This window comes from Diorhabda carinulata, chromosome 10, assembly GCF_026250575.1.
Source record: "Diorhabda carinulata isolate Delta chromosome 10, icDioCari1.1, whole genome shotgun sequence".
Classification (NCBI taxonomy): domain Eukaryota; kingdom Metazoa; phylum Arthropoda; class Insecta; order Coleoptera; family Chrysomelidae; genus Diorhabda; species Diorhabda carinulata.
This window is the reverse complement of record NC_079469.1, coordinates 14,113,819-14,136,926: the sequence shown is the minus strand read 5'-3', so window position 1 is coordinate 14,136,926 and position 23,108 is coordinate 14,113,819. Positions and strand designations below refer to the sequence as shown.

Below are 23,108 nucleotides of genomic sequence, written 5' to 3'. Positions count from 1 at the left end.
GCGCCATCTATCAGATAATGGCTGAACTACACTAGTTAAATGAAAATATTTGGAGAATTTACGAGATTTTTGTTATAAACTTCGGCATCCAAAGTATAGATGGTGATACGAGTTTTATCTAATCAAATCGCCATTAATGCATATAATTCGTGGAACGATCGGCGCCATCTATCAGATAATGGCTGAACTACACTAGTTAAATGAAAATATTTGAAGAATCCGCGCCATCTATTAGGTAATGGCCGAACTACCATCAATTTTAGTTATTTGAACCTTGTTTAATCGCCCCCGTTCCCAGATGAAATGAAACACAAAATTTGATGTATTCATCTATATTTTGAATTTTCCTCGTATATCTATTTAATCACATATACATACATTTCATAACCTCAGAAACAATTTAATATTTTTCATTTTTTTTTCGATATTAGATCGTTTCCTTCGATGAAACACAAATTAAATGACTTTTTTTTTAAATTATTATTATTATTATTTCCATTTTGGCGGTCATCTAAATTTACTCCCATTTTTTTTTTTTGGATTCTTTTCATTAATTTTCAAATTAATACATAGCACATCGATTCAAAATATATATATCTCAGCTTAAACAGGAAAAAGAAAAGGAAAATAAGAAAACCATCGTGAAAATCTGTCGAAAGTATTTTCTTCTTAGACTTCGAGGCCCCAGGCAGCAGCGTCTCCGAAGAATTGAGCCCTACATACCCCCGACAGATTGACAGCGGCGTTCGTTAGTCACTTCCTGGCTAGAGAAAACGAACACCATCGAATTTAACGACAAACGCCGGTCGCTACTCCACGCGCACACTCCTCTACACGAAAGTAGTTCGTAGCCTCACCGCGCGACCGGACCGATCCGAAAATAGAAAAACAAATGTTAAAAGAAAAAAGAAGAAGAAAATAACCGATTCAAAAATTTGAATTTATCGGTTCGGTGGGCGATTCGCCGTCGTTGGACGTCGGCAACGTCGCCAATTGTACGCCGGGCGATATCAGCATGGTGGGTTCGGTGTTGCGACGTTTCATTTTACCCTTCATCTTCTTCAGCATCGTCGCCTGGTTACGGGGGAAAGCCACAAACGAAAAAATATATAAAAATATCGAAAAAAAAATTATAAAATAATAATAAATGTTTTTTTTCTCTCTCTCTCTATTCGTCTGTGCTTTTTCCCCCCTCCCCGTTGGCGGGCAGTATATTCGGTTCGGTAGGTCGACGTTTGAATTTGTTTTTCTTCAACATTGTCGCCTAAATCGAGAAATTCAATTTTATTTTATTCGAATCACCCTGTAAATCACCCATACGTCATCGCCGTTACGTAAACTTATTTATATGTCGTCCTCTTTTTTTAAATGACGTTTTGACGTAGTTAAAAAGAGATAGCGATGTCAATTGTGACATTTGTCAGTCAACGTTTCGACTATCTGTCTCAAACAGAAGGTTCTTCCTCTTTTTTAAATAATTTCGCGATTTTATAATATTTTTGAGCGTCTACGTCAATGAAAGTTAGATTAAGATACAATGACAGCTGTCAGTCAACGTCATAATTATTTCTGTCGTACGCGTTTTATAATTGACGTTTGTTTAAAAAATCACGTAAATTATAACCTAACCTAAAAATTTATTTTTTTGAAGTTCGCTTTGTCTAGTCAAATAAAGTTAGGTTAGGAAATAGTATTTCGTAACGACGAATAGATTTGGGTGATTTAGAATTAATATTCTCGTATATAGCAAAATTTTCGTGGATTTTTTTTCCTCAAAACAAAACTAAAATGTCTGCCAATAGCTGTTTGGTGGTGGTGGGGAGGGGTGACACAGCACAAAAATAATAAGCATTAACGCAAGCATTTTTTCGACGTTACGTCATCGTGAAACGTCAAAATCGTCGTGAACAGTGTAATTTTTTCGAAAATTTTTGAATTCTACCAAAAAAAAAAAGCGAAAAGGAAGACGCTATCGGCAAGATTTCGTTACATAACCTCGTTTCCTTACGTCATACTAACTGACAAACGACAATGGAAATGGTTGTAAACGAAACTGAACGAGGCCGATGAAAAAAAAATTATTAATAATTAATGACGCGTACTTGACGTACGGGAATGAGGTTATGTTCGACTACGAAAAAAAAAAAAATAAATAAATACAAGCGAAAAAGAAAATTTTTTTATCGTCTAAAAGTAATAAACAATTTTTGGCACATTTTGGAATTTTTATCGTAAAAAAATATCAAAACCACGAAATTTGACATTTCAATTCAATTTTATCTTACTTTTGGACGATACTGTATACAAATCTACCAACTATATATTGAATATACTAATAATCCTCAATATACATTAATTCAAGGCCATGAACGGTAGTAACGTCAACTGTCACTCAATCTATATAAATATCACGTATTCTACGTCATCTGCAACCTATTCTACGTCATATGACATATGACGTATTTTACGTCATCTGCCACGTATTTTACGTCATCTGTCACGTATTCTACGTTATATGTCACGTTTTCTTTGTCATATGTCACGTATTTTACGTCATGTTACATATTTTTCGTCCAATACGCGTTCCGTATTATCTGTCACGTATTCTACGCCGTCTTTCACGCGCCACGTGGATTATATGTCACCTGTAGCTTGTCGTATGTCATCGATCATTTATTTTGTGTCATACGTCATACGTTTTGCACGCCATTTGTCGTACGTATCATGTATCATTCGTTCTACGTCGCTTGTCGCGTAATACGCTCGTTCCACGCGGAACATACGTCGTCTGTCATGTGTCATACGTCAACGATTGTTTATTTCGAATCATTCGCGCTTTCGACGCCATTTGTACTACCGTATCGTTTATCGTTTGTTCTACGTCGTTTATCACGTAATTTACTCGTGTCACGTGGATTATACGTCAAATGTTATTAATCGTGTGTTTTACGTTATTTGTTCCGTGTCATCCGTCACGTGTTCCACGCCAAAAAACAATTTGCCGAGCGTTTCTTGTCGACTGTCACTTGTTTTACGTCATACGTCACCTATCAAATGTCAAACATAGTACGTTCCGTGTGTCGTCTGTCACATATTTTGCGTCGCAGGAACTTTCGTCGATTAATACAAATAAAGAATTAATGGAAAATGAACTTTAACGTGGAAAAATCGTGTTACTTTCCATTCCAAAGCATAGAGGTCGCTGTAATAAGGAAGAAAAAAATGACATCAAAAACGGAATACCAACCTTGAGAGCCGATTTGAGTACCACGACGTCGCAAGGACTTTGCACCCACGGTTCGCCGTCCACTTGAACCGGTATGTCGGAACTCAAATGAATTTTAATGTGTCCACCCTGTATACAAAAAATAAAATCGAAAAAAACGTATTGTCGGCGTCGATTTTTCCCCCCCGATACTCACCTGAGCGATTCTCATGGCGGATCGCAGACCGGATTGAATCTGACCTAAATGGACTACCCCGGTCACCCCTACGACTTCCAGCATACCGTCCCAATGGTTCGGTTTCGAAAATTGATCGTCCTTTTCGGGTCCCCAAGGATTAGCGCCGGATCCCCAACTGAAACAACATTTACCGATTTTTTTCCTTTTCCCTCGAGAAAATAATTTCCAAAATCACCTCAGAATATTCAATATTATAATGCCCTCGACTTGGGGGAGTTCCACCAATTTTCCGTCGACCTCCAATCTGACTTCCTTATGTAGATCCTTGCACATCTTCGGCCCGACCATTTTTCTCAACCCCATTCGGACGTAGACGCTCTTATTGTGTAACCTGCTGATGAATTTCCCGGGATTTTCCTCGCGGGCGTTATGGAAATCCAAACATAAATCGGCGTCGATGCCGATACCGAAATAATTGTTCATCACGAATATCTGCGCCTTGTCTTCGCTAGTCGAACTCGCCACCACTGTAATTCATTTATTTTTCGAAATTTACCAAAAAAAAATTATAATTATACAACGCGTCCCGATTAAACATCTATTCACCTCAAATAATAATTTAAACGCCATCTAGTATTCGATGGAAGCTTTAATAAATTGAAGCGGACTTTTTTATCGATTTGAATAATAAAAAAACAAAATAATTGATTTCGGTTTGAACGAGACGCTCTGTATAACAAAATTTACTTAGTACAAGAACCACTTTTTATTTAATTATCATCAACGTTTTTTTTTTGAAAAAAAAACTATGATTCACTATACGGGGCGATTAATTAATAACGTTTCGAAAAAAAAAAACAAATAGTTACACTGAGAAAACAGTATTTGTAACAGTTTGGATATTTTAAATACGTTACGTTGTTAAATAATCACGTGATACAGTGTGTTTGAAATATTTGGGTTAATGTACTATTAATATACGAACAATAGAATAATATCAGTGTTGTTTTGCCGTAAAATAAAATTAACTAACAATTAGAGAGACAAAAAAGCCATGCATTAACAATGCTGTCATAAAATGATTTAGTTTTAGTGTTTAATTTTTGTTTTAATAAAATTTTTATAACAAATTTTGGATGTTACCCCGTATAATGTGTTTTGTATATGATATTACTGATCAATTTTTACAGGAAAATATACAGGGTAGGCAATAGAAAACCATCCGTATCGATTTTTATTGAGGAAATATTTTTACACTGAAAAAAAAAATGATATAGTCGTACACACTAAGAAAACTGATTTATTTATATTGGAGCTAATTATATATCGACAAAGAAAGAGTCGTACACGAAGAAAAAGTTGAAAAAGAAGGTTTTACACTGAAAAAAATTAATCGAAAAACGTTTGCACAATGAGAAAAATGTTTGTAACTGTCAACTTGCAATTTGAGCGCTAAGAAAAAGGAAAAAAAGTTTGTACACTGAGAAAACTGATGGAAGTTTCGATTTTCGACTAGACAAGATTAAAAATATGATTTTTTTTAATTATATCCGTTAATATGTTAGATTATTTAAATTAAATAGAGATTGTATCATTTGAGACTCAAATTAATCCGAAATTAATTCAAAAATCACCCTGTATATGTAAATTTATTTCTTATCGAAAGATATTCGAGAAAAATTTTCTAATTATTTTATCAAGTCCAGATTTGGGAAATGTCTTACACTGAGAAAACTGATCAAATCTTCGTAAAAGCGAGTTGTACACGAAGAAAAAAGTCCCAAAAATAGTTTGTACACTCAAAAAAGTGTAACTAATCGATTATTTTAGTTTCGTAACGAAATATAATTTCGACGATAGCCACTCACCGAGAAAAATGATCAAATTTTCATAAAAGCGAGTTGTACACGAAGAAAAATGTCGAAAAAAAAAGTTTGTACACTCAAAAAAAGTGTAACTAATCGATTATTTCGATTATTTTAATTTTGTAGCTAAATATAATTACAATTGCCACACACTAAGAAAACTGATCAAATTATTATAAAAGCGATTTATACACGAAGAAAAAGGTCTGAAGAAAGCCCAAAAAAGTTTATATACTGAAAAAAGTGTAACTAATCGATTATTTAAATTTCATAACGAAATATTATTTCGATAAGTGCCACACACTGAGAAAACTGATCAAATCTTCGTAAATGCGAGTTGTACACGAAGAAAAAAGTCCCAAAAATAGTTTGTACTCTCAAAAAAAGTGTAACTAATCGATTATTTCGATTATTTTAATTTTGTAGCTAAATATAATTACGACAATTGCCACACACTAAGAAAACTGATCAAATTATTATAAAAGCGAGTTATACACGAAGAAAAAGGTCTGAAGAAAGCCCAAAAAAGTTTATATACTGAAAAAAGTGTAACTAATCGATTATTTAAATTTCATAACGAAATATTATTTCGATAAGTGCCACACACTGAGAAAACTGATCAAATCTTCGTAAATGCGAGTTGTACACGAAGAAAAAAGTCCCAAAAATAGTTTGTACTCTCAAAAAAAGTGTAACTAATCGATTATTTCGATTATTTTAATTTCGAAACGAAATATAATTTCGACAAGAGCCACACACCGAGAAAAATGATCAAATTTTCATGAAAGCGAGTTGTACACGAAGAAAAAGATCCGAAAAGGCACAAAAAAAGTTATACACTGAAAAAAGTGTAACTAATCGATTATTTTAATTTCGAAACGGAATATAATTTCGACGAGAGCCATACACCGAGAAAAATGATCAAATTTTCATGAAAGCGAGTTGTACACGAAGAAAAAGATCCGAAAAGGCACAAAAAAAGTTATACACTGAAAAAAGTGTAACTAATCGATTATTTTAATTTCGAAACGGAATATAATTTCGACAAGAGCCACACACCGAGAAAAATGATCAAATTTTCATGAAAGCGAGTTGTACACGAAGAAAAAGATCCGAAAAAGGCACAAAAAAAGTTATACACTGAAAAAAGTGTAACTAATCGATTATTTTAATTTCCAAACGAAATATAATTTCGACGAGAGCCATACACCGAGAAAAATGATCAAATTTTCATGAAAGCGAGTTGTACACGAAGAAAAAGATCCGAAAAAGGCACAAAAAAAGTTATACACTGAAAAAAGTGTAATTAATCGATTATTTTAGTTTCGTAACGGAATATAATTTCGACGAGAGCCATACACCGAGAAAAATGATCAAATTTTTACAAAATCGAGTTGTACAAGAAGAAAAAGGTGCAAAAAATCGTCGGTACACTGAAAAAAAAGACAATTTCGTTTTCCTGATGATACAATCTCTACAAAATCTACAAACTAAAGACGGCGTTCCGAAAAACGAAAAAAAAAAGGAAAAATTAATTAAAAAAATATCTGGATTCCGTTACAGCAAAACAACATCGAGTTACACATTTTAGATTGACCTGCTCTTCTAATTTGCTCATTGGTAACTTTGATTTTGGACAGTTTTCGCTTCTCCTTACCAGTGGAATTGCTCTGTTTATTAACGTTATCGTCGGGCTTATCTTCCGGATGGAAAACCACCGTCCAACGATCCAAACGTATCTCTTCGGCGTCGATAACGTCCCTTAGCAGATTGAGGGGATCCTCGCCGCCGGTGTAACCGGGACCCCATCGCAGGACGCGCGCCAGATCGTTACCTACGAGGAGGAAACGGTCAGAAAAGAAAAAAAAACCGATCGATCAAATTTTAAATTACCGGTTCCTAACGGTACTATTGCGCATGCGGGATTCGAACATTGAGAATCCTGTCCGACGTTATCGAGACATTGCAGCACCCAACCGATGGTACCGTCCCCGCCGCAAACGAGTATTTTGTAATTCTGGATGTTCCTGAATACGTAGAGACCCGGTAACGGACCGCCGTTATCCAGATCGAACACCTGATAGGGGTTCAACAATTTCCTGAAACTCGATATCAATTCCAGACCTTGGCAACCGCCCGATTTGACGTTTACGAATACCAGAAGCGGTTGCACCCCCTGGGGGATCATCGATGGTTCGATGTTCGGTAATAGCATAACTGCAACACGAACAAATCTTTACAAATTCGCGATAATTCGTTAGATAAATAGAATAGAAAGAAGAAATATAAAAAAATTAACTACTAACGACTAGATCTGATCATTTTACGGGTGATTTACTCGACCGAAAGCCTTTATTCGGTCGTTAAACGCGAGTTTCGAGCGAATTATCGAGCAAAGATCGCGATGGACTAGGTCTGGTTGTGTGAATGGAACGATATAAAACCGTTAAGGTGTCCGCACACTTTATTATTCATTTTAAATAGATATAGTATCTATTAAGGCGTCCACACACGTTATTCTTCATTTTTTTCATAAATATCGGCTTCGTTAAGGTGTCCATACACTTCGTTCTTCATTTTTTCATGAGTATTGGTTTCGTTAGGGTGTCCACACACTTCATTATTCATTTTGAATAGTTATCTAATTTATTAAGGCGTCCACACACGTTATTCTTAATTTTTTCATAAATATCTTATTTATTAAGGTGTCCACACACTTTATTATTCATTTTGAATAGATATCGGATCTATTAAGGCGTCCACACACGTTATTCTTCGTTTTTTCATAAATATTGGCTTCGTTAAGGTGTCCACACACTTCATTCTTCATTTTGAATAAATATCGAATTTATTAAGGCGTCCACACACGTTATTCTTCATTTTTTCATAAATATCTTATTTATTAAGGTGTCCACACACTTTATTATTCATTTTGAATAGTTATCTAATTTATTAAGGCGTCCACACACGTTATTCTTAATTTTTTCATAAATATCTTATTTATTAAGGTGTCCACACACTTTATTATTCATTTTGAATAGATATCGGATCTATTAAGGCGTCCACACACGTTATTCTTCGTTTTTTCATAAATATTGGCTTCGTTAAGGTGTCCACACACTTCATTCTTCATTTTGAATAAATATCGAATTTATTAAGGCGTCCACACACGTTATTCTTCATTTTTTCATAAATATCTTATTTATTAAGGTGTCCACACACTTTATTATTCATTTTGAATAGTTATCTAATTTATTAAGGCGTCCACACACGTTATTCTTAATTTTTTCATAAATATCTTATTTATTAAGGTGTCCACACACTTTATTATTCATTTTGAATAGATATCGGATCTATTAAGGCGTCCACACACGTTATTCTTCGTTTTTTCATAAATATTGGGTTCGTTAAGGTGTCCACACACGTTATTCTTAATTTTTTCATAAATATCTAATTTATTAAGGCGTCCACACACTTTATTATTCATTTTGAATAGATATCGAATCTATTAAGGTGTCCACACACGTTATTCTTCATTTTTTCATAAATATCTTATTTATTAAGGTGTCCACACACGTTATTCTTCATTTTTTTCATAAATATCGGCTTCGTTAAGGTGTCCACACACTTCGTTCTTCATTTTTTTATGAGAATTTGGCTTCGTTAAGGTGTCCACACACGTTATTCTTCATTTTTTCATAAATATCGGCTTCGTTAAGGTGTCCACACACGTTTTTTGAGCTCGATATCGATTTTCTAAAGGCGTCCACACACTTTTCACTTTTTTTCAACCGAATATCGTTTCCGTTAAAGCGATCACACACTTTCTATTGACCAAATATGATTTTTTAAAGGCGTCCACACACTTTTTTAATAAACGAATATCGATATCGTTTTAGGTGATCACACGCTAATTCCCGTATTTGTAGCTAAATAAAAACGATGAAGAATGATGAAAATTGAAAACAAAAAAATCTATCGAACCTCGTAAATCGTTTGACGTCATCCTAAATAAAAAAAAAAAAAAAAAAACAAATCTCGTCCGGAGGATCTGAAAGCGCCTCCATTAAAAATTCAACTTTTAATTTCGCTCGAGAAAATTACACACGGATAAAGAAAAATCCCCCCCTTTTTTTTCGTCATTACCAGCCAGCCCCCCGTTTTAACCGGACGACGATTCATACTCACCCAACAAAGGTTGTTTATCCTCGTACTTGGACTCCCTCAAAATGTACAGGGCCCTTACGGCCTTCTCCGAATCCTCGTACGTTATCACCATCGAGCCGTATTCGTAATAAATCGGACCGATTTTGGAAAATTTGTTTTCTGAAAAATAGAAAAGAAAAAATCGGTGGTCGGCGCGCGCCCACAATCGAAAAATCGCACCAACCTTTCCCCAAAAAATCCGTCAGGATGTTCTCGTAATTGCGTTCGGACAAATTCGGCGGCAAATTACCGACGAACAACGCCAAATTCGGTCCGTGCGGGTCTTGTTTCAATTGCAAATAGAACCTCATCAACTCCATCTGGCGTATACTGTCTTTGCCGAGTTGTTTCATTATTTCCCAGGGCCGTTCGTTCCATGACAGCACGCGTTCCGTAACTGAAACGACAAACGTGAATAAGAAACTTGTTCGGCGCCGGAGCGTTCGAGCCGGAGCGCTTACCGCCTCTGTCGAGCAACACCTCGCTGCAGCGGTAACTCTCCGCGTTGCCGTCTTCGAGGGAGAATTTCTTGAGGGCGTCGCTTATTAGACCGCCGACGGTCGTATTGGAATCGACGGGCACGGTGCAGCATGCCTGCGATACCTGCAATTTGCCGGGGTAGACTCGAACCTCGCCGGAATCGTTGTCCCTGTCTTTGAAACGGAGGAAAACCGCCGGTCTTTTACCCTCTTTTCTGTTTAGGGTTAATACCGGAGTCGGATCTTGTAAAACGGCCTCGTCCGGCGAATAGAGGTCCGTCAAATGAAACGAATTCGGATCTTTGGTTATGTGAAACGCCCTTAAGGCCAACGTCAAAACCTGTTTCAACGACGCCTGTCTCGGTACGACGATTATTCTGTATATTCTGCGACGTAACGAATTGTTGCCGTCGTATACTTTGATTGCCTCTGGAAAAATTTGGGTTTTCAAACGTTTTTGCGACACGCTGTATACTTTAAGACGTAAAATTACGTTTCGAGATCATTTCGGACGACACTGTATATAAAAAACCCGAAAATTACGTCTCGCAATAATTTTGGAACGCGCTGTATACGGTAAAACAAAAAATTACGTTTTGAATTAATTTTTGAAAGACACTGTATACTTTAAGACGTAAAATTACGTTTCGAGATCATTTCGGACGACACTGTATATAAAAAACCCGAAAATTACGTCTCGCAATAATTTTGGAACGCGCTGTATACGGTAAAACAAAAAATTACGTTCTCAATTAATTTTTGAAAGACCCTGTATACTTTAAGACGTAAAATTATGTTTCGAGATAATTTCGGACGACACTGTATAAAAAAAAACAGAAAATCACGTCTCGCAATAGTTTTGGAACACGCTGTATACGGTAAAATGAAAAATTACGTTTTCAATTAATTTTTGAAAGACCCTGTATACTTTAAGACGTAAAATTATGTTTCGAGATAATTTCGGACGACACTGTATATAAAAAAAACCGAAAATCACGTCTCGCAATAATTTTGGAACACGCTGTATACGGTAAAATGAAAAATTACGTTTTGAATTAATTTTTGAAAGACCCTGTATACTTTAAGACGTAAAATTATATTTCTAGATAATTTCGGACGACACTGTATATAAAAAACCCGAAAATCACGTCTCGCAATAATTTTGGAACGCGCTGTATACGGTAAAACAAAAAATTACGTTTTCAATTAATTTTTGAAAGACCCTGTATACTTTAAGACGTAAAATTATGTTTCGAGATAATTTCGGACGACACTGTATATAAAAAAACCGAAAATCACGTCTCGCAATAGTTTTGGAACGCGCTGTATACGGTAAAACGAAAAATTACGTTTTGAATTAATTTTTGAAAGACACTGTATACTTTAAGACGTAAAATTATATTTCTAGATAATTTAGGACGACACTGTATATAAAAAAACCGAAAATCACGTCTCGCAATAGTTTTGGAACACGCTGTATACGGTAAAACGAAAAATTACGTTTTGAATTAATTTTTGAAAGACACTGTATACTTTAAAACGTAAAATTATATTTCTAGATAATTTCGGACGACACTGTATATAAAAAAAACCGAAAATCACGTCTCGCAATAATTTTGGAACACGCTGTATACGGTAAAACGAAAAATTACGTTTTGAATTAATTTTTGAAAGACACTGTATACTTTAAGACGTAAAATTATATTTCTAGATAATTTAGGACGACACTGTATATAAAAAAACCGAAAATCACGTCTCGCAATAGTTTTGGAACACGCTGTATACGGTAAAACGAAAAATTACGTTTTGAATTAATTTTTGAAAGACACTGTATACTTTAAGACGTAAAATTATATTTCTAGATAATTTCGGACGACACTGTATATAAAAAAAACCGAAAATCACGTCTCGCAATAATTTTGGAACACGCTGTATACGGTAAAATGAAAAATTACGTTTTGAATTAATTTTTGAAAGACCCTGTATACTTTAAGACGTAAAATTATATTTCGAGATCATTTCGGACGACACTGTATATAAAAAAAACCGAAAATCACGTCTCGCAATAATTTTGGAACACGCTGTATACGGTAAAACGAAAAATTACGTTTTGAATTAATTTTTGAAAGACACTGTATACTTTAAGACGTAAAATTATATTTCTAGATAATTTAGGACGACACTGTATATAAAAAAACCGAAAATCACGTCTCGCAATAGTTTTGGAACACGCTGTATACGGTAAAACGAAAAATTACGTTTTGAATTAATTTTTGAAAGACACTGTATACTTTAAGACGTAAAATTATATTTCTAGATAATTTCGGACGACACTGTATATAAAAAAAACCGAAAATCACGTCTCGCAATAATTTTGGAACACGCTGTATACGGTAAAATGAAAAATTACGTTTTGAATTAATTTTTGAAAGACCCTGTATACTTTAAGACGTAAAATTATGTTTCGAGATAATTTCGGACGACACTGTATATAAAAAAACCGAAAATCACGTCTCGCAATAGTTTTGGAACACGCTGTATACGGTAAAATGAAAAATTACGTTTTGAATTAATTTTTGAAAGACCCTGTATACTTTAAGACATAAAATTATATTTCGAGATCATTTCGGACGACACTGTATATGAAAAAAACCGAAAATCACGTCTCACAACACTGTATAAAACAATAAGAATATCGGTTCGATATATCGTACGCCATCTAGAGGAAAAATTTTGAAACAAATATTAAAAATAGTCATACAAAATTATATTAATAAATCGATAAAATTAAAAAAGAAAATACCTTCGTCTCTTTCTTCTTGATTTTTGTTTTGTTTATCCTGTCGCGCCGACGCATGAGAATCTTCGGAATCCCTGTATTTTCCTGTATCCCCACTACTAAATTCCTCAGAAGTACTCCTCGCTTTAAAAAACAAAAACATCGAAAATTCAAATTCCTCAATAAAAAAAATGAATCGATCAATTTGTTTAAAACCTACTACTACATGCTATATTATTAATACACCCTGTATACAGACAAATAACCACCGAAGTAATAGTTGTGAAAAACCCTGTATGTTTAGGTGTTAGTAATGTAATTAAGCGAAATTTGGAAGGGAAGGGGGTTATTTCGATAGATCGAACGCAAAACCCAAACAAAAAAAAAGGTACCTCTGTCGAATTGGGGCGACAAATTCTGCTGGCACTTGCCCTGACAAGAATGGGGCAAAACAACAGAAAGCCTCTTAAACATACTCGTCAAAGAGGCGCTCCGCCTCACTGTTTCCGTACTGACGACTGCAAAATCATTCCTTTTATATCTTAAAATAAAAAATTAAAAAACAAAATTAAGCAGTAAAATATTTCTAGTCCGAAACAAGAATTTAAAAAAAAAATTAAATTAACACGAAGCTCAATTTTCTATACAGTGTAGACGAAAAGTAAGGTTGCCGCAAACAAAATATTTCGCTGGAAACGGGAATGAAAAAAAAAATGTTTTTGCGGAATTTTCATTTTTAACGGTACTCACGAGACAGGGTGTCCTTTCTTCTGACTTGTACTCCAATTATAGCCTCCATGGGCACTTCAGTTCTTGGTATACTGACGGCATGTGGTGGTAGATAAATCGGTTCCAATATTCCGAAGGTGCATTCGTTATTTATGCTTACGTGACAGGCAGCGTGGCACTATAATTTCGAAATTACCGGTATAAATCGTCGATTTAGAACAAAACTGTCAAAACGACAAGTAATTATAGGAAAAATTTTTAAAAAACACGAAATTTAAATGAAATCTGTACGAATTTCAATGGTAAAATTACGAAAAATGATAAAAAAATTTGACAAATGACATTTCTACGATATCTGTCATAATTGACAAGAATTGAAAATAAATGACAATATTGCGATAAAAAGTAAACGTTTCAATGAATACTAGATGATAAAGGATCTGAAAATTGTACAAAAACAATCAATGAAATGAATTTTCTACGAAAACTGTCAATTTTGACAAGAATTCCTGTCAAAATCGAAATGAATTGGAAAGGGTTGAATATAATACAATAAAAACCCCAAAATTTTACGAATACAAAACTGTAAATAAAAAATAGTTGCCCGAAACATAGATAGAAGCAATTTTCTACGATATCTGTCAAATTCGACAGGAGTTTCTGTCAAAATCGACAGAAACGGGAAACATTTTAAGTATATTAAAATAAAAACTGCACGTTTCTATGAATAGTGCATGGTAAAATATCTGAGAATGGGGAAAAACAATATTGGAATAAATTTTCAAAGAAATCTGTCAAAATTGACAGGAATTACTGAATGGAGAATCACGGAAAAAATACAATTTAGTCATTATCATACATTTTCAATAGGTTTAAATGAGATAAATTTATGAAAAAATTAGAAATACCGCAAAAATCGAATATAAACAATTATTTTTCTACGACAGCTGTCAAAACTGACAGGAATTAATAATTAATTACAAAAAACACAATTTAGTGATAATTTAACATTGCTAATAAATTCAAATCATATAATTCCATAAAAAAATGCAAACACCCCGAGCATCGAGTAAAAACAAATATTATTCCACGACAACTGTCAAAATTGACAGGAAATGCCGATTGTAGCTCAAATTAATTATAAAAAAAATAAAATTTTCCAAAAGTTTCAAATGATGTAATTTCATGGAGAAAATTATTAAACACACTTCGAAAAAAACAGAGATTTTTCTACGACGGCTGTCATAATTGACAGGACTTGATTACGTTAAACAAAAACTGCAAGTTTATAAGGCGAAACGATGAAAGTGGACCGGAAATACGTGCGCATCGGAACTTTTTTACGAAATCTGAATTAATCGAGTAAAAACAAAGATTATTCTACGACGGCTGTCAAAATTGACAGGATATGACAGAATTACATGATAAGCAAAAACACTTACCGTCATTCCACACCATTCGCATCTATATCCGGACAAACATTCCGTAGTCCAACAAGTTTTTTTGCAGAGGGCGCATTTAGAGTTGCTGGGTAGGTTCCCCTCCCGCCAATGATGTTGATGGCGGACGTACACCAACTGCTTACCAGGAAGATAAGTCGCGTTCTCCTTACAATCGGCCACCGCGAAATCCTGACATTCCACGTGTACGAAATATTCGCAAACTGAACAAGAAAAATTAGCAATCGAAAACAAAAAAAAAAAATAAAAAAAAAGAAGAAGAATTCGGAGTACGTACTTTCGCAATGGATCGATTCCGAATCGTCCAACCTCTTCCGGCAAACGTTGCAAAATTTTCTTTTATGATGAAATGATTCGGACCAGCAGTGGGCAACGGGATTCTGTCAAAAAAAAAACAAAATGATGTCAATAGTCAAAATGACACCCGGGCGGGTGATTTACCCTAATTTGACTGGCGGCAACGCTGGAACACGGAGATACTACAGTCTTCAAGCAACGATCATGTACAACGAAGTTGCAAACTGCAAAATAGAAATGAAAATTGTCATATATGACATAAATTCTTATCCAGCAATTACCAAAAGTTGAATTGATAATATCGATTCCCCCTCGTATCATATATATTATTCTCCATCTACCCCGTATATTTTGAGTATCGATAGATATTTATAATTACTGCTTCATAATTTTTTTCAAAAGGAATTCATTGGAAATGGCGTTTGAGATAAGCGATAAGATCTGTCATAATTGACAGAAATACTCAGTTATTTTTCACATACATAGAAAAACAAGTGAATTATACAGTTTTTTTATAATTTTTGAGAGGAGAACATTATAAAATATGTCAAAATTCTTGTATAAACAGTTTTCTTACGATATCTGTCATATTTGACAAGTATTACTAATTATTTTCCAAATTAACAGGGAAAAAGGTGAATTTCAGTGTTGCTATATGTTTTTGATTATTTTTGAATAGAAAAACATGATAAAATGTGTCAAAATTTGATTTTAAATGGAAAATGCTCACGATATCTGTCATAATTGACAGCAATTCTAAATAATTTCCAAAGTTAACACCAAAAAAAGGAAATAAAGTGTCGTGTACACGTTTTTGTCATTTTTAGGAGGAAAACATCATGAAATGTGTCAAAATTTGATTTTAAATTGAAATTCCTCACGATATCTGTCATATTTGACAAGAATTCCAAATTATTTCCAAAGTTAACACCAAAAAAAAGAAATAAAGTGCTGAGTACACATTTTTATCAAATTTTAGGAAAAAAACATCATAAAATGTATCAAAATTTAATTTCAAATAGAAATTTCTCAAGATATCTGTCATATTTGACAGGAATTCAAAATTATTTCTAAAATTAACACCAAAAAAAAATAAATCAAAGTGTTGATTACACGTTTTTGTTAATTTAAGAAAAAAAACATCGAAAAATGTAGTGAAAATTTTTTTTAAATAGAAATTCCTCACTATATCTGTCATATTTGACAGGAATTCCAAATTGTTACTAAAACTAACGACAAAAAAATGAATTCAAATGTTATATACATTATTTTGGCAGATTTTAAGAGGTAAATATCATAAAATGTGTCAAAAATTGATTTTAAATAGATATTCTTCACGATATCTGTCACATTTGACAAGAATTCCAAATTATTTCCAATATTAACAGCAAAAAAAGTGAGTCAAAGTATTGTTTACACGTTTTTGGCAGTTTTTGAGAAAAAAAGCAAAGAAAAATGTGCTAAAAATTGAATTTAAATAGAAATTTCTCACGATATCTGTCATATTTGACAGAAATTCCAAATTAATTCCAAAATTAACACCAAAAAAGTGAATCCAATTGTTTTGTACACATTTTTGTCAGATTTTAGGAGGAAAACATCATAAAATGTGTGAAAATTTCATTTCAAATAGAAATTTCTCAAGATATCTGTCATATTTGACAGAATATCCAAATTTTTACCAAAACTAACGACAAAAAAAATTAATTCAAATATTATGTACATTATTTTTGCAGTTTTCAAGAGGCAAATATCATAAAATGTGTCGAAAATTGATTATAAATAGAAATTCTTCACGATATCTGTCATATTTGACAGGAATTTAGAGCCAAGTATAAATTGTATTAATAACTTCACTTTAAACGTGAAAATTTTGCGAAAAAATGAGAAAATGTATAGAAAAAAACGTTCTAAAAGTCATTTTAGTAAGAAAACTGTGACAACCGATAAAATTTTCGTAATTTTTAATAGGAAAAACGTTAAATTATTCCGTTTTCATATACGCCTTCACCCTCTAGGTGCGCATCGACGTAACGATCAAGGATGTGAATTTAAAAATAACATTTTCCAAAAATAGACGAAGGAAACGTAAAAATAGATCCCTATATCATTGTACATAATATAAAACAATAAACCGAAAATAATACTAAAAACACAAAAATTCGGAAAAGCCATTTCGAATTTTTTTCCTTCGAAATAATTTTCTTTTTATACTACCAATTAATAATAATTCAACAGTCAAAAATCATAATACAGCGTCAAAAATATATCAGGAACATCGTAATTGTTGAATGAGTCGTTTTACGGGGGTTTGTCGAAAAGTTTCGACAGAATCAACGGAAATCGAGTAAAACGTTGTTGCGAGTGGAAGCAAATGAATTTCAACGATGACGACGTACGGCGGTGGGGTATGGTATTGATCCGGAGAGGCTGTATGAATAAGCCCATCCTACCCCCACCTCCGTAGCCGCCGCCGTAACGCGAAACTATGCCACATTCAAGACAAATCTATTTTCTCTCGCTATCGCGCCTCAAACAAAGATGCCCACTTTTTCGGTACACGTTTTCCTTATCGGAAATATACAGGGTGATCATTTAATAGAGATATTTACACTATTATACCGGGGTTTAGTGATAGTAATTGAAATCGATAATTACGCAACTTTGGATGCCAATAAGTCAGTATATGAGACAGTAAAATCAATTTTATTACTTTACAAGTATCTACAGGTGATAATCTAAATATAGAAACGTCTGCCAGTACAAATTTTTACGTTATTTGTCAATGGAATGATGAAAGAGCGAGAAATTTCGAATTTACGTGACTTTGGATGCCAATAAGTCAGTATATGAGACAGGAAAATCAATTTTATTACTTTACAAGTATCTACAGGTGATAATCTAAATATAGAAACGTCTGCCAGTACAAATTTTTACGTTATTTGTCAATGGATTGATGAAAGAGCGAGAAATTTCGAATTTACGTGACTTTGGATGCCAATAAGTCAGTATATGAGACAGGAAAATCAATTTTATTACTTTACAAGTATCTACAGGTGATAATCTAAATATAGAAACGTCTGCCAGTACAAATTTTTACGTTATTTGTCAATGGATTGATGAAAGAGCGAGAAATTTCGAATTTACGTGACTTTGGATGCCAATAAGTCAGTATATGAGACAGGAAAATCAATTTTATTACTTTACAAGTATCTACAGGTGATAATCTAAATATAGAAACGTCTGCCAGTACAAATTTTTACGTTATTTGTCAATGGAATGATGAAAGAGCGAGAAATTTCGAATTTGCGTGACTTTGGATGCCAATAAGTCAGTATATGAGACAGGAAAATCAATTTTATTACTTTACAAGTATCTACAGGTGATAATCTAAATATAGAAACGTCTGCCAGTACAAATTTTTACGTTATTTGTCAATGGATTGATGAAAGAGCGAGAAATTTCGAATTTACGTGACTTTGGATGCCAATAAGTCAGTATATGAGACAGGAAAATCAATTTTATTACTTTACAAGTATCTACAGGTGATAATCTAAATATAGAAACGTCTGCCAGTACAAATTTTTACGTTATTTGTCAATGGAATGATGAAAGAGCGAGAAATTTCGAATTTGCGTGACTTTGGATGCCAATAAGTCAGTATATGAGACAGGAAAATCAATTTTATTACTTTTCAAGTATCTACAGGTGATAATCTAAATATAGAAACGTCTGCCAGTACAAATTTTTACGTTATTTGTCAATGGAATGATGAAAGAGCGAGAAATTTCGAATTTGCGTGACTTTGGATGCCAATAAGTCAGTATATGAGACAGGAAAATCAATTTTATTACTTTACAAGTATCTACAGGTGATAATCTAAATATAGAAACGTCTGCCAGTACAAATTTTTACGTTATTTGTCAATGGAATGATGAAAGAGCGAGAAATTTCGAATTTGCGTGACTTTGGATGCCAATAAGTCAGTATATGAGACAGGAAAATCAATTTTATTACTTTTCAAGTATCTACAGGTGATAATCTAAATATAGTAACGTCTGCCAGTACAAATTTTTACGTTATTTGTCAATGGAATGATGAAAGAGCGAGAAATTTCGAATTTGCGTGACTTTGGATGCCAATAAGTCAGTATATGAGACAGGAAAATCAATTTTATTACTTTACAAGTATCTACAGGTGATAATCTAAATATAGAAACGTCTGCCAGTACAAATTTTTACGTTATTTGTCAATGGATTGATGAAAGAGCGAGAAATTTCGAATTTGCGTGACTTTGGATGCCAATAAGTCAGTATATGAGACAGGAAAATCAATTTTATTACTTTACAAGTATCTACAGGTGATAATCTAAATATAGAAACGTCTGCCAGTACAAATTTTTACGTTATTTGTCAATGGATTGATGAAACAGCGAGAAATTTCGAATTTGCGTGACTTTGGATGCCAATAAGTCAGTATATGAGACAGGAAAATCAATTTTATTACTTTACAAGTATCTACAGGTGATAATCTAAATATAGAAACGTCTGCCAGTACAAATTTTTACGTTATTTGTCAATGGAATGATGAAACAGCGAGAAATTTCGAATTTGCGTGACTTTGGATGCCAATAAGTCAGTATATGAGACAGGAAAATCAATTTTATTACTTTTCAAGTATCTACAGGTGATAATCTAAATATAGAAACGTCTGCCAGTACAAATTTTTACGTTATTTGTCAATGGAATGATGAAAGAGCGAGAAATTTCGAATTTACGTTACTTTGGATGCCAATAAGTCAGTATATGAGACAGGAAAATCAATTTTATTACTTTACAAGTATCTACAGGTGATAATCTAAATATAGAAACGTCTGCCAGTACAAATTTTTACGTTATTTGTCAATGAATTGATGAAACAGCGAGAAATTTCGAATTTGCGTGACTTTGGATGCCAATAAGTCAGTATATGAGACAGGAAAATCAATTTTATTACTTTACAAGTATCTACAGGTGATAATCTAAATATAGAAACGTCTGCCAGTACAAATTTTTACGTTATTTGTCAATGGAATGATGACAGAGCGAGAAATTTCGAATTTGCGTGATTTTATTCAATTTTATTTCTATGCAAGTATCTGAGGATGATTGTAACATTATCAAAACGAGAATTTGGCAAGAAAAAATGTTTTTCATAAATAATTATACTAGTGATTGAAAAAAAAAATTATTTTTCAATTATTTTCTTTACGACGGTTCATTGTAGTACCTAAATACGGCCCTGTGTTAAAAATGGACGATCTTTTCTGGATATATAAACATACAAACAAAAGTATATTGTAAGTGACGTCAATATTCACCTTGGTCTCATTTTTTTTTTTGTTAGTTATAATTGAGAACATATCCTGGCCTAAATAAATTTTATTTCGTACATTTTACAACGAAATAACATCATTTTTATCACTCGAATATATCCCAACATATAATTAAAATCGAATTTCAATGATACAAATAATATATAGTGTGATTCAATTTTATTTTATAAAAATTCCATGATAATAAAATTCTAAGCGATCATTATATTGAAGGTGATATAAAAATGTAAATTAGAATGTGATTGTACTGAATACGAATGATTAAAATTTTATTCCGTATATTTTACTATGATATAGCATCATTTTCATCACTTAAAAATACACCAATATATAATTAAAATCGAATTTCAATGATACAAATAATATACAATGTAATTGAATTTTATTTTATATAAATTTAATAAAGGCACATTCTAAATGATGAGAATATTGAAAGTGATATAAAAAAGTAAATTAGAATGTGATTGTACTGAATACGAATGATTAAAATTTTATTTCGTATTTTTTACGACGATATAGCATCATTTTCATCACTTAAAAATACACCAATATATAATTAAAATCAAATTTGATTGATACAAATAATATATGGTGGGACTGAATTTTATTTTATATAAATTAATTAAAGTCACAATCTAAACGATCATTATATTGAAGATGATATGAAAATGTGAGTTAGAATGTTGTACAGAATACAAATGATTAAAATTTTATTTTGTATATTTTACAAGGATGTAGCAACATTTTCACCACTTAAAAATATCCCAATATATAATTAAAATCGAATTGAAATGATACAAATAATATACGGTGTGACTGAATTTTATTTTATATAAATTAGATAAAATCACATTCGAAATGATCATTATATTGAAGGTGATATAAAAATGTAAATACGAATGATTAATTTGATTGAATTGAATTTAATTTTGTATAAATCTATGAAGTCACATTCTAAACGATCATTATATCGAGGGTGATATGAACATGTAAGTTAGAACGTGATTTTATGGAATACATAATATTAATATAAATCATACTGTACATTATTTTTAAATATTAATAAAGACTATCAATTCTAAATGAAAAATTTACGTTTAAAACGCGTTTATTTCAATTTTTTTCTTCGTATCTGTTCCGAACATAACCTCAAAGTTATTTTCAATAATGTCATTTTGACGTTTTTTTTGGTTCACTAGTATTAGTTCTGTCGAATATATTTTCGTCCTACCCATGTATATGTTTTTAATTTAACTGTCTTTAAGATATTATCTTCGAAAAAAATTAAAAAAAATTATCGCGGTCGTATATCGGATATCCGCTTTAAAAAATTATCCGCAAGATAAGTAAATTCAAGGAATCTTCGGTTAAATACGAAATTATCCACTAAAGTTTCAAATTATACAGGGAAGTTGAAAAAACAACGCGTAAATTCAGTTTTATATTTTTATATATTTTGACTCAGCCTATATAAGAAAAAAAATTATATACGAAAAGAAATCGATAACTTTGATACATTTTTGACATTTTTTCCGTCACGTCGTACAAAAAAATTAATTTTTTTTCAATAATACTGACCTACTTTTCAATAAAAAAAATTGTAGTACTTTTCTTCGTACCCCGGTATGTGTATGTGTGATAATATCGACAATTATATAAAAAAAAAATTTACCTTCGCATATGAAGCCCTGTTGTATAAGGCCCCACAGCATATCGCTGCAATGATGACAGTAGGTGGGTTTATGGAAGGTCTTCTTGCAGAAGCTATGGCCGTGCGCGGCGGGCGGCTGTTCTTGCGAGCCCGCCACCGACGCCATGATTCCACCGAGCCACCGCTCTCGCCAGAACTTCACCGTGGACAAGCAACCGCACGCATATTAAACGTCTACGTTATTTCGAAACCGTAAAAGTACATGTTGCTGTCTGTAAGTTATTTCGACAGCCGAACTTAAATGCCTAAAGAGCATTTCTCTATACAGTCTAACGAAACACAGCTGACCATAACTATCGAAGGACGAGTGCGCATCTAGACGATGCTTCGACGCAAACGTCGGCCCTGACTGCGTCTACCTCTCCCCTCTACGCAAACCGACGAAACGACTATTCGGACGCGAAGCGCCATCTGTATCTCGGCGGTAATAACAACGTTTAAAATAACGGAAAGGAAACTGTAATTTCGTAAACCGTCAACTTCACTCTATAAATTTATTAATGAAATATAATTGCGATTGCAATATACGAGGTTACATCAATATTTATTTTAATAGATATATAATTTAGTACAGGGACGGCTTGGGGTATTTACGGTATTTTTTAACTGGATGTAAGGGTGAATGTTGGATAAATATATGAAAAAAAAACCATTAGTTTTTATATTTTGCGTGTTTTAGTAAAAAAAAACATTCGTATATAAAATATTTTTATTGCTATTGATATTTTTAGAAGAAACCCGGTATTTTCAGATTTTTATTCATAGTTTTGTAAAGACCCCAGTAACATCGCATTTAATTTCTTA

General features: G+C 32.9%; 1 protein-coding gene across 8 annotated transcripts; it reads right to left on the bottom strand.

The window, feature by feature from the left end:
• Positions 1-316: 316 nt before the first annotated feature.
• On the bottom strand, positions 317-22,661 carry LOC130898633 (diacylglycerol kinase theta). 8 transcript variants are annotated; one of them, XM_057808053.1, is made up of 16 exons: positions 22,266-22,650; positions 15,364-15,443; positions 15,200-15,302; positions 14,905-15,125; positions 13,484-13,640; positions 13,126-13,251; positions 12,758-12,877; positions 9,937-10,383; positions 9,660-9,872; positions 9,458-9,595; positions 7,163-7,486; positions 6,927-7,103; positions 3,640-3,931; positions 3,423-3,579; positions 3,248-3,355; positions 317-1,074 (listed from the first exon to the last, which is right to left on the bottom strand). In XM_057808053.1, the coding sequence occupies exons 1-16, from the start codon at positions 22,408-22,410 to the stop codon at positions 928-930; spliced, it is 2,955 nt and encodes a 984-aa protein (XP_057664036.1). In that variant the 5' UTR covers positions 22,411-22,650; the 3' UTR covers positions 317-927. The 8 variants fall into 8 exon arrangements, with proteins under 8 accessions (XP_057664036.1, XP_057664038.1, XP_057664035.1 ...); XM_057808055.1 differs by having other exon boundaries at positions 317-1,264; positions 22,266-22,646; XM_057808052.1 differs by having other exon boundaries at positions 317-1,264; positions 6,867-7,103; positions 22,266-22,635.
• Positions 22,662-23,108: the final 447 nt, after the last annotated feature.